The sequence below is a fragment of the Pterocles gutturalis genome, unplaced genomic scaffold (assembly GCF_000699245.1).
Source record: "Pterocles gutturalis isolate BGI_N339 unplaced genomic scaffold, ASM69924v1 scaffold24513, whole genome shotgun sequence".
NCBI classification, from domain to species: domain Eukaryota; kingdom Metazoa; phylum Chordata; class Aves; order Pterocliformes; family Pteroclidae; genus Pterocles; species Pterocles gutturalis.
The window spans coordinates 2,696-15,217 of NW_010118768.1; the positions used below are offsets into that span (position 1 = coordinate 2,696).

Genomic DNA, 12,522 nt, shown 5'->3' on the forward strand with positions numbered 1-12,522 from the left:
TGAGGCACCCACCACCATGCCTCCCCGGTGATGGGCTCCCCGCTGTCCCTGGGTCGGAACAGGTCACTGCCCCCAGCGCTTGCCACCTGGGAAAGCGCCTAAAAGAAAACAGAGGGGCTCTGGGTTCTTTCTTTTTCCTGAGAACAACTGATAGGCAATTAGCTGAAGCTGCTATCTGATGTACCTTTAGCCTGAGCTTTACTGTCCCAGAGGAGGGAGTATTTCCCTGTCCATGAGGTCAGGCCGGCTGCAGAGCAGCAGCGTGCCAGGAGAAACGCTGCGGCAGTGAAGGCACCTGCATAGGGCTGAGCTCAAAACCAAGAGGAGAAGGATTTCTGCAGCTTTCAAAGAGACGATAGTCAAAACAGCACAGGGAGCGAGACCTTCCACCCCACCAACATGAAGGAAGCCACTGAACGTGTCTCTGTGGACAGTGCTGGCTGGAGCCAGGTGGCACGCGAGGGCTTGTCGGTGAGTGAGACCTGCAGGGAGGGACCCACGGGCTCGGTCATCCTGCAGCTGCAGCGCTTGCCCGGGAGCAGTGTGTGGCCAGCCTGCTGACTGGCTCAGGGGGCAAGCCCTGAGCTCCTCCAGCTCTGAAATGGGGAGCTGAAAGCATCCTCACGCCCCACCAGAGCATCCTAGGAGGGGGAAGCTGTGCTCAGATGTGATGGTGGTGGGGCCGAGGGAGGGGATCTTCAAACAGGGGGATGGAGCAGAAAGTCCCCGAGCACGGCCTGGACTGGCTTTTCCAGGACATGCCTTTGGGCTGTAAAACCATCTCCCCATGTTTTCTGGGGATCACCTGTGTTTTTAAAAATTAAGTTCAACATAAGCAAGAGCACAGAGTGCTTTGGCAGTGGGGGGAGCTTGGAGGACTCTAACGTGGCTTTTCAGGCTGCTGGGTGTCATGCTGCTTTCTGCTGTGTTCTATATAGACTGAAAATATTAATTAGCTTTGTTTGCTGTGAGGGTAGGAGGTACACACAAAGACTGTGGTCACCATCTGCCAAAGACACCCCAAGCAGGAATAGGGTCCACTACACAGGGAACAGGTACGTTTGCCTTGGCTAGAAAATGAGTCTGACTCATTGGAAAGGCACAAGGCTCTGGGAGAGATACAGCTGTCTGGAATAAAAACTACAGGCATGCACACAGAATAAAAGCCAGAAAGCTGCCTCGGCAAACACTTCTTTATTGCAGCTATATGCAAATGGTTAACCAAACCATGTAGAGACTCATATTTTAATTCACATCTCAGAACACCAAGTTCCAGTTTACAAACTGTGACTTTAAAAGACAAAAGAGGAGAAAAAGAGACCGTACTTACGGTCACACACCTACTTGTTCATGAAGCCTCCAAGTTAACAAGTCTCTGCGGAATTCAATAACTAACATACTTCTAGTGAACCTTAATTTTTAGCTGCCATAACTTATGAATTTCAATATACAGCATTTTGATCCAGTAGACTAACATTGCTGAAGCAGTACATTTTTTCCTCAAAAATAGAAAGAGACCAATCTCTTTATAGTGGCATCAAATTTATCTCCATTTTGAAAGTGATGCCATTTAAACTGAAAGCAAATAGAAGAGCATAGCACAGCATGTCTGGCCCTCGCACATGCCGCTAGAACAAAGTACATTTTGCACTGATTAACAGATAACTCATTTCAACCCTTCAGATTTTTGCACTGCAGTAACTCATCAACAATAGCATTGTATCCCATAAAATATATTTCCCTTTGTGCTTCACCTTTTCTGAACTCAAATTTTAACAGCACTTTAAGTATTGTAATTAACCTAATAACTTTTCCAGACCAAGGCCCGGGATACTATTTTTTGCTGTGAAGAAGACAACAGTCTGTATTTCACATACAGCGGAAAATCAAATGTTCTCGAGGTCAAAGAACTCAACTACCAGGTAAAAGTTGTAATTTATATAGTCCCCTTTAGCAGGGAGCACATCCAGCAATGCCTGTTTCTATACACAAGCCATTTTAAAAACCAAAGTTGAAGTTCACAACACAAAGTTCACAGGAGCATTGCACAGTCAAATACACTGAAGTTTTGTGAGCAGAATCATGCTCTTGGCTGCAACACTGACAGCAGGCTAAATCCTCCATAGTAAATATATCTAGTAAAGCTAGAAAATAAGACAGGAAAAGAGGTCTGTTTCTAGGCTCTGTTTTTTCTCAATCCTGACCCAAATCATTCTTCTAAGGACTGGGGCAGAGGGACTTTCTGATCAGCTAGGGATGGTGGGAGCCCTTACTGGCAAGAATGAGTATGTGGAAGGAGACAAAGCAAGGATGACAAACAAGGAGCATTTCAGGGAACCAGTGAAATTCTTCATCTCCCTTTGTGCCACCATGGCTTCTGAAGCAGATTTAACAATTTTCAGTTTTGTGTAATTTCAAATTAAATCAAATTTTTTAAATGTTTAAAATTTACAATAGCAATAAATTACCAAAGTAAGAGAGGACAGAGATAGCTTTAGTGATTAACAGAATAAGAAGCAAAGCATGAAAACCATACTTGGCTGTAAAAGAACTTTCTTCCATGTATTTCTGAAGATTAACAATATTATTTTAACATATTCTCTGCTTGTAACATCATAACTGTGAAGATATTTATTGCTAAATAGTTTATTGTTAGAATTGAAGGGGTTTGTTTCTCTCTTTGGTAGGTTAACATGGCATCCCAGATTCCCTGGTATGAAAATCTTGCACAGATGAAAATGCCATGGACCTGGAAATCGGATCCCTGTTCTCATGTGTCAATAATCCAGAATCTGAATTTAAAAGTTCAAAGTGGTCAGATGCTAGCTATTATAGGAAGCACTGGTAAGAGCAACCAAATTTTATGATTTGACCCCGAGAGCAATACCCTGCAGTCTTTTGAATGGCAAAAGCTAGCTGAGAAACAACTATGGGAAATCTGTCAAAAACACATTCTTTAAAATGTATGAGAAAACAAAGAATAATACTGGGGAAAAAATTTAAATGTATTTTCAAACCCGATTTTGTTATGACTTTTATGAAATCACATTTGCTATTTGTTTCCTGAGGTGTAGTGGGATATTGTTATAACTGTGGCTTGAAGTCCCAGCTCTGCTGGACATGAATGAGCTTCACGGCTCAGATTCAAACCAGGCCAGTTGCAGACCTTACCCAGTAACACAGCAGACAAATGAGGACAAACCCTGTAAGAAAGACCAGTGGCAACTTGCGTAGCCATAAGCAGGAATTCCCTTCAGATTGAAACAATTCTAACAGGATAAAACATGGCATTTGGATTAATTAGGAGAAACTTACATAGAAGAAAAGACATTTCTTCTTCTGTTTGGCTTTAAATTGCATCTCTGCTTGCTTACATGTTTTTTTTCCTTTCCTTTTCTGGTGGGACTGGTTTAATCTTCTCCAGGGTGAGTTTGACTAATGGAGAGACGGCTTTTACCCCATGTGGTTAGTTGAGTCTGAGCTCATCTACGGGGATAAGAAGTAGACAAGTGACCTGTTAAACTGAAGTTAAAAGTATCCCTACCTAGGAGGTAAAAACCCCCATGCTGTGTCTCCACTAGACTCTGACATCTGGTTAGCTCAGTGATCCAGTGAGGATGCTCTCTCTCAAAGGCAAGGCATATTTGCCAAAGAAGTTTTAACTTTATTTCTGCAAAAGAGGTTTTTCTTTCCCATTGCCATGGTAATTTTTTCTCAGCACATATCCTTTATGTAACTGAAGTTGTACCTTAGAGATTCTCCCGATAATAAAAGGAAAAGCTTGTGATGAAATAAGATATTGTTATAGATATAATGCCTTTGTAAGGTAACACATGCTGAGCACAAACCCCTTTCAGCAAACTAGTCAAACTATTTTTAAAAGCTGTTTATCATCTATTTCATCAAATGCCTTAGTAAAATGGATTAAACTGCTGATGGGTTTCACATTGTCAATGGCAATCAATACATCACTCTTAAATAGAGCAATACGTGGTTTACAGATGGATGGGTTTCTTTTTTAAAATGTATATATTAAGAAACAAGTGTGGAGTTAGTCTTTCAACAGCAAGACTAGATATAAATGACATCTAATCATAATAAGAGACCTCTGTGTGTTTACATACAATACCATAGAGCAAAAAGGAAAAAATAATTTATTTAATTCCAAATCAGGTGTTTTCATTGTTTTATTTTTCTTACCTCTCAGTATGAGCCAGATTTTCTTAATTATTTAAATGACTGTCTTATTTAAGTCATAACAATTTATTTCAATCATGATTAAGATTCTTATTGTACGTATAATCGTTCAGCACCTTAGTCATACAGCTGTTCCAGCTGCTTCTGAATTCACAATTCCCTCCACAAAGCAAGCTCTTGCAAAGCATTTAGGTGTCAGCCCTGCAGTCAGCACAGATCACTCTCTTGCACCTGTGTTTCAAAAGTGAAAAAGAGGTAACAAGAGGACAAAGACATCGTGTTTCTTGAGTTCATGGAGCTATCTCCTCAACGCCCAACTACCCAATTCTGCTGAGAAATGACAAAGGTTAAAGCCACGTACTCCATTCAAGAGGAGAAGGATTTCCTGAACATGAGCTTATAGCTGGTATTTTCTTTCAAGACCATTCTGTGTCTGCAGCTTTGAAAAAGCTTCAGGAAGGGTTGGGGGAAAAAACATGAAGGAAGAAAAACTTCTATCCTCTGTCTGTGGCCAAATCACTCGATCCCTTGGAAGTTAATTTAATTTTCAATTTTGTTTTTTTCTGGTTTTTTTTTTTTTTCTTTTTTTTTTTTTTTTTTTTTTTTTTTTTAGCTGGTGGAAAGACATCCTTGCTTGATGTGATAACCTGCCGGGATCATGGAGGCAAAATCAAGTCTGGTCAAATCATGATCAATAACAAACCCAGCACTCCCCAGCTTGTTAAGAAATGCATAGCACATGTGCGGCAGGATGACCGACTGCTCCCCCACCTGACTGTCAGAGAAACACTATTGTTCGTTGCCAAACTGCGCCTTCCGAAGTTTTTTTCAGACTCACAAAGGGAAAAAAGGGTAATTAAGCTGTTGGAAAAAAAATAAAGTTGTCAAAAATGTGTCTGACAGGAATTATCCAAGAGATCCTGTGTGTTTGTAGTCAGAACAGCTAATCTGGCATTTTTTAATGTAGATTATGAATTATAAACCTTTTTCTTCTTTCAGGATATAAACCAGCAATTGTTCTAAAGCTCATAAAAAATTACAATCTAGAGAAAGCACTAGAGAGGCTGAAAGAAGAACTAAATTGCTGAGCACGGAGTCTTTTTTAATGGTATCTCTAAAATCAAGATTTGTTTTCAAGTGTCTCTGATCAGACAGCACTGAAATATCCAGATAAATTTTAACCACATTAATTGTATTCTCACCTGTATCTGTGCATGAATGTGCAAACAAACCCTTACTTTATCTCTGTTACCCTTTGGATCTCCCCAGGTAGAAGATGTTATAGCAGAACTGCGCTTGCGTCAGTGTGCAAACACCAGGGTAGGGAATGAGTACCTCCGTGGTGTTTCAGGAGGCGAGAGGCGGAGAGTGAGCATCGGTGTGCAGCTGCTATGGAACCCGGGTGAGCAAAACTCTGACACTTTCCTTGTGCCTGCCACAGACCACTGGGGGAAATGGGTCAGTAAATGAAGACAGGAGCTTTCAGGGAAAAGTCATACATACAGTTGCCCCTGGGGGAGCTTGAGGAGTTCATCCTCTGGACATTTACAGGTCTTGCACCACCCTCTGCCAGAGGTCAAATCTCCATAGCAAAGTCAGACACAGTGACTGGCTGCTGGTCCATTTGCTTAAATTGGAATCAGTGCTGATCACAGACAATACTGTCATTATTACAGTAACAATTCTATAAATTGAGTGTTTCAGCAGACAACACACTTTCACTTCTGTCACTTTGCCATTGGAAAAATGGTGACAGAGTCAGGCAGAGCTCCCATGGGAACCTTCACCCACTGCTCTCTAAAACCAGCATCACAGAGACTACTGAAAATTGCCTGAAGTCACGTTCACAGCAGTGCTCTGGTTTGTGTGTATCAGTGTGAGGTTTGTTTTTTATCTGACCACATGTCACAAGTTACTTTGGAAGGCTGCTGGCCTATTACGACATCGAGATTGTTTTCCTTTCCTCCAGCACAGCCCATTTACACGTGTAATGTTAACAGAGAAGGTCATTTTCTTGGCTGCATATTCAGTCATTGTGGTCTTGTACAACTCATTGATGTGGCCAGCTCATGCCACTGGTGAACTAGAAATTTCCAACGTCTTCAGCAGAAGCAAAACATGAAGCTAAATTCACAGTTGATTTTGTGGGATTGAATCCCCTGTCTGCTCTTACATATATGAAAAGCACTATGAATCTTGGCCAAACCTCTTGTTGAGAAAGATTTCCCATCAGTTCTTCCACTGGGAAATGGATCTGAGAATTTTTTGCTTGCATAGACTTACATTTTTGTAACTGTGGGGAAAGCAGAAGTCTTTTTTTGTAAGGTGATGCTCAGGAATAGGTGTGCTGGTACTGAAGTAAGAAATACTTGGTTCTAGGAAAAATAAATAAACCTTCTTTATATTTCAAACGTGTTATACCCCTCAGCACAGAAACTACGTCTGTGTACAGGCGTTGCCTTGTACTGATTGAGGCCATTAAATTCTATAAGAAGAGAAACACTGCAATGTAATAAAACACTTTCAAGTTTTTAACAACTATTTGCAAACAAAACAAACAAAAAATCCAAATGTATGCATATCTCTTCATACATATGCATGAATAGGTGCAAAACAGAGCAGAAGTTGGGAAGAGGAAGAACTAAATTAATAGTGTGTGAGTATTTACACATGAATAACACAAGAGGTTTAAATATCAAGCACTAAGGTTAAAATATTTCAGTGGGCAGTATACAAAACTAGTACAATAGTATTTATTAATATTCATGTACCTCATATTTGTACAGGCAGTGCAAAACTGCCGAGAAGGATGTAAATTTGAACCTAAATCTGCAACCTAATGAAAAATAAGAAAAAAAGTTATTGTTTGCAGTGAGAACAAGTTAAGATTTAAAATAATTTTTCTTGGTCATCATGTTCAGTAAGACAGGAGAAGAAATTGTCATTGTTGAATATTACATGATTTGGTATGAAATGTACTTTGGACTATAAAAAAAAGGAATATATCAGGGAGATTTCATGCATTAGCACCATTTCTCTTAGAACATATTTTCCAAATCGAATATGCTGCTTTCCACGGCTAAACTTATTGTCTTTGGCAGGAATACTCATACTTGATGAACCCACATCTGGACTGGACAGTTTTACTGCACATAACCTTGTGATAACATTATCCAGACTGGCCAGAGGAAACAGATTAGTTCTTCTTTCACTTCATCAGCCCCGGTCAGATATCTTCCAACTGTTTGATTTAGTTCTTCTGATGACTTCTGGAGTCACTGTCTATTCTGGAACAGCTAGAGACATGGTCCAGTATTTCACTGAACTAGGCTATCCCTGCCCAAGGTACAGCAATCCTGCAGATTTCTATGGTTAGTATCAAGCACTGTCATAAAAAAAGGTTACTGGAAATCATTTGCTTTCCCAAGTATATCAGCTAACATTAATTTTTATTGACCATAACTGTCTTTGAAATGCCTTATAACTGACTCTTATCAATACTGCAGCAAGTTCAATTTTTAGTAAGATTCTTATTTGTCAATATGGACAAAATTAATTTTAAGTAATCCTCCTTCTAACCCTGACAGGTGTAGCAAGTCTTCCACATGTTTAGTGCATTTATTCCTGTATTTTGGCTGGGTGAAACTTTTCATCTCACTGAGAAAGACATGGATTAACTGATCAGTTGCTCTCTGGAGCCAGTTCTCTGACTTCTAAATCAAGAAATGCGGAAAGCTAGTTTCCCAGGGTGAGGAATAATACATACCTGGAAAAGAAAGTGGGAAAGAGGAGTGCTGCCCAACAGAGCATACCGGACAGGAGAAAAACCAAACCCAGAACAGTAATCCTTCTCTTCCTCTTTGCAAAGAAAGTTGTGGTTCCAAATCCATTCTTCTGTTTTTTTGCAATATGCACATGGAAATCTGACCCCGTTAATCTATTCACAGTAGTTTCTTACCACAGAGGTTGGTTCAGTTCATTCCAGTCCTTAGGTCTTTGCACTCAGGTTGGCTAGGAAACCTTGTCCAGACACCAACTGCAATGCTCTGGAGTAACCTCTTCAGGCTGTGCCTATGTGGCAGGCAGTGTCAGCTGGTATCAGCTGTGCAGAGATAAACAAAAGTTAACCGCAATGTCAAGCCCAGCAGAAAGACCTTTGTCACCGCCACGGTTCAGAGCAGCCCTCAGTCAAGCACAGCCTTGAGGAAGGCTTGCAGCACCCCCACATGGGAAAGGAGATTTGAGGCAGTCCTGGGGAAACTTGTAGCTAGAGCCTGTGGTTGCAGGGACAAGCCCCTATGACATGGAGGTGGGAAGGGATGAGAAATGGAGGTGGGAGATCATTTGGTGATATGTGCAGAGCTAGAACCCACAGAAAGAGCAGAGAAATAGGGGCAGCAGGAAGGCAGAAATGGGACAGGATGGTAGCACGTGGTGGAAGCGCAGAAATGCTGGCTGTATGTCAGAGAAAGAAACAGGAGACCATTTCTCAAATGAGAAATGAGTTGCAATCTGCCCTACCTCTTCCCTTCTCCCATGGTGTCCTGGAATGAGAAGAAGAGAGATGATCAGCTCAATGTAAGGAGTTGCATCTGCAAAATGTCAGGTATTGTCACTCTGCACTCAAGGTCATCAGCATTGGAAAATACTATTACGAGTTTAGGTTTAAAAAAAAAATCATTTTGTTAAATAAAAAATAATGTTAAGTCAACTATTGTTGCTGCTACTTTGTTGTCCTTGGATAGTATTCTTCTTGGGCTTTCTCAGTATCATGTGAAGTTTACGGCGCATCTGTAAGATACAAAAAACCGTTAACTGTCATTTTGCAGATGGATAAAAAACATGTGATTTAAGTCAAAGTCACATAACAGACTGTAAATGTCTACATGCCAGGAAGGAAATTAAAACTGTTTATTCACAGGACCCCTCTCAAACCACTATTAAATTTTAAAAATCTGAAATAATAGTTTAGAATATTATAATAATAAATTATTAAATCTCTCAGTGCTTCATTGAATGACTAGATAAGAAACATCTCCCAAGACAAAACACACATTAATAATCTGTTCTTCTCCAGTTACCTGAAGTAATTACCTAAAGTTTTAACCATTGTAGCTTAATGCATCCACACAGGTTGTACTGTCTGTTCATGATGAAATCTCTGATTCTAAGCACATCATGAAGTTATCATGTCTGTAGCATATGGACTCATGTCAAATAATGTCTTGCAGTTGATTTGACCAGTATTGATAAACAGACCTCAGAAAAGGAGATGGAAAGCCGAAAAAGAGCAAATACTCTTGCCAACTTGTTCCTAGAAAAAATAAAAGATTTTGATGATTTCTTATGGAAAGTTACTGAAGGAGACAACGTTGCAACCACAATCAGCAAGCAAAGGTAAAGAAAAGTGTTATATAGCAGATCTAGAATAACAGCTACAGCCTGTGATAATTTCAATTTTTTTCTCTTTTTTTTTGGGCAGGACCCATTTCAGTTCAGAAGAGGCTATCAACATGCCTCATCATTCAAGTGATCCATTACCAGGAGTCTTAAAGCAGTTCACTATATTGTTAAGGTAACCTTATCTCCAGCTTAAACAGTTATAAATCATGCCCATTCGTATTTTAAAGCGTAAGAAGCAAGCACAAAATGAGAACTGAGTGCATGCTGAAAGTGCACAGCTAGTGCTAGCCCTGAGCAAGCTGCAGAGCAGAGGTGTTGCTGTACTGGCTCACCCCAGCACCCTGAGCAGGATGGCAGCCAGATACATGGTCCCACTTCTCTGTCCCAGGGCTCCTTCCAGACAGTCTCACATCGCTGGGAGCCTGCAGCTTTAAGCGGCAGCAGGAATCTCTAGGCTGAGGAACGTGCACCCCAGTTTTGGGTACTGCCATACTGATACCCATGCCAAAGCAACCCTCAGCTCATGCTCAATCTCAACCCTCCGCAAGCCCAGGCAGTTGTGCGGTAGGCTCAGGCATTGCCATCTTCACACCTCTGCCTCAGCTTGGAAGGTGACTGTAGCTAGCATAGATGGGTATTGGAGCTGGGTCTCATGCTTGTGTACTCAAAAGAAAGAGGATCAACTGATTTAATAGGTGTAGAACATCACTACCAGTATCCCCTGTTGTTAGTATGTGCTACAAGTCATTAACAAAGAGACTCGTATAACTGAAGTAATTGCTTCTGCATCTCTGAAATCAGACCTTCCTTCCCCCATTGCCTTCCTTCAAGCTTTCTGCATTTCAAACCTGAAATATTAGGTAGCTACAGATACTCAATAGCTTTGATTACGTAAAATCCTTTACAGAACCAAACAGCCCAACTTCCATCCTACTCAAAGTCATCAAGTTCCACAAATTGATGTTAGCACAGCATTTGGGCAGTGTATCTGAAAATAACTGGTATTAGCAAATACAGTACCTTATGGTAAATGTTGCTGTTTTCCTAGTCGTCAAGTCTCCAATGACTTCAGAGATCTTTCAACATTATTAATCCATGGATTTGAGGCCCTTCTCATGTCATTATTAATTGGATTTTTGTACTATGGTCATGAGAAAACCGGACTCTCTATTCGTGACACAACAGCATTGTTATACATGATAGGTGCACTGATCCCATTCACAGTGATTTTGGATGTTATTGCCAAATGTAAGTATTGGTTTTCTTGTAAATGTTATTTACAATCAAAACGAGAAAATTCCTAAATCAATGAAAAAAAAATAATTAATGCAATCCTAGAATGAAAACAACGTGTTTGTTTCCACCCTGCAGGTCATTCAGAAAGAGCTATGCTTTATCATGACTTGGAAGATGGGATGTACTCTGTTAGCCCATACTTCTTTGCTAAGGTAACTGCTTTTGTTGCCAGGAAGTACACATAGTTGGCTTCCACATTAAAAAACACAAATAAAACAAAACCGTGTTGTATAAATGATCACATTCATATCAGGCTCTGTTCTTTTGTGTCTGCCAGCTAAGGCTATTGTTCTTGCTTTCTTGGCATTAATGGATTAAACCTCACACTACCTTGGGTCTGTTGCCATAAGTAATGGCTGAGATCCCACCCCAGAAAAGCCAAAGAAGAATTTTTCACTGGGTTGTTTGGTCAAAATTTGAGAATTCTCAAACTCAAGTGTGGGGGTTTAGACGGTTTTACATACCTGCATGTTTCATTAGCTGAAGCATCTTTGAAAGTTTGATTACATATCTTGACCTGTAAAACAAAATTTTCATATTAAATGCTAAAGCAAAGGTAAAACAGAAATGACAAAATGCGGTGACATTTCCAGTAGTTGTTTGGGCCTGTACTGGTCAGAGACAAACAACTGTATTAAGTGCATAAAGAGCCAGAGTTTCTGGAAATAAATTAGAACTTTTAAAAAATTACATTCTCTTTTCACAGGATTTAGAATAATCCCTTCTTTGTGATGTTGCCACTGTTAGATGAGTTCTGCCTGCCATGGCATCTGTAATTTAGGTTTCCATTTCTGCACAAGATTTTAAATGCTTATTAGTGGTTGCCAGAAAAAAAATATTCTTTGCATTGTGTCACAAAGATTGCACATTATTCATAGAGAAATCGATGTAATTTGTTACAACCTTAATATTAGAAAATAGTAGCAACCCTCTTTGGAAGAAATAATTATAATTCTCAAATAATCATAATTCTCTCTATATGTGTCTTTAGATATTTGAGAAAAACCTAAGCATGTTTTGGTTTTACAATGAGTTAAGTAGTTACTAACTGGACTGCCTTTGGGACAAAGCAGAGAAGTGACCAACAGCCAAATTAGTCTCAAATCTGATCCCACACTAGGTTCAGCTAAATTTGGACAAAATTTGCAGTTGCGATGAGTCAGTAACAGTAACTGTTACCAAGTACACCAGTTCCCAGGGAAAGTGTCTTAAATTCTTAGAAGCTGCCAACACTGTAACAAAACAAGACATCTTATCTGCAACAAGAATTCTCTCAGTTAACAGTTATAGGAATTGCCACAACTGGGGAAAAAAATCAGTGAGGATTTCAGTTTCTGTTGTAGATTGTTTTTGCATGTCACTGACAACACCTAACAAGGAGATAACTGCATTCTAAGGGAGTATTTCCTGTAGTTTTTATAAACAGTCCATAAATACATTGAGGTGCATCTCAGAAGGTTTTGTGATTATCATTCAACTTATTTTTCTCTCTCTCTTTTTTTTTTTTTTTTAATCTTCTTGAACAGATTTTGGGGGAGCTCCCAGAGCACTGTGCTTTTGTTGTAATTTATGGGGTTCCCATCTACTGGCTGGGAAACCTCATTCCTGAGCCAGAACATTTCCTGC

General features: G+C 40.0%; 1 protein-coding gene across 1 annotated transcript in view; it reads left to right on the forward strand.

The window, feature by feature from the left end:
• Positions 1-317: 317 nt before the first annotated feature.
• The window catches only part of ABCG8 (ATP-binding cassette, sub-family G (WHITE), member 8), a 13,714-nt gene continuing 1,509 nt past the window's right edge, over positions 318-12,522 (forward strand). The window contains 11 exon segments of the mRNA XM_010076358.1: positions 318-450; positions 1,818-1,922; positions 2,688-2,844; positions 4,811-5,049; positions 5,467-5,599; positions 7,299-7,568; positions 9,429-9,594; positions 9,680-9,772; positions 10,649-10,848; positions 10,972-11,048; positions 12,423-12,521. Coding sequence (XP_010074660.1) covers positions 400-450; positions 1,818-1,922; positions 2,688-2,844; positions 4,811-5,049; positions 5,467-5,599; positions 7,299-7,568; positions 9,429-9,594; positions 9,680-9,772; positions 10,649-10,848; positions 10,972-11,048; positions 12,423-12,521 — 1,590 coding nt within the window. The 5' untranslated portion in view covers positions 318-399.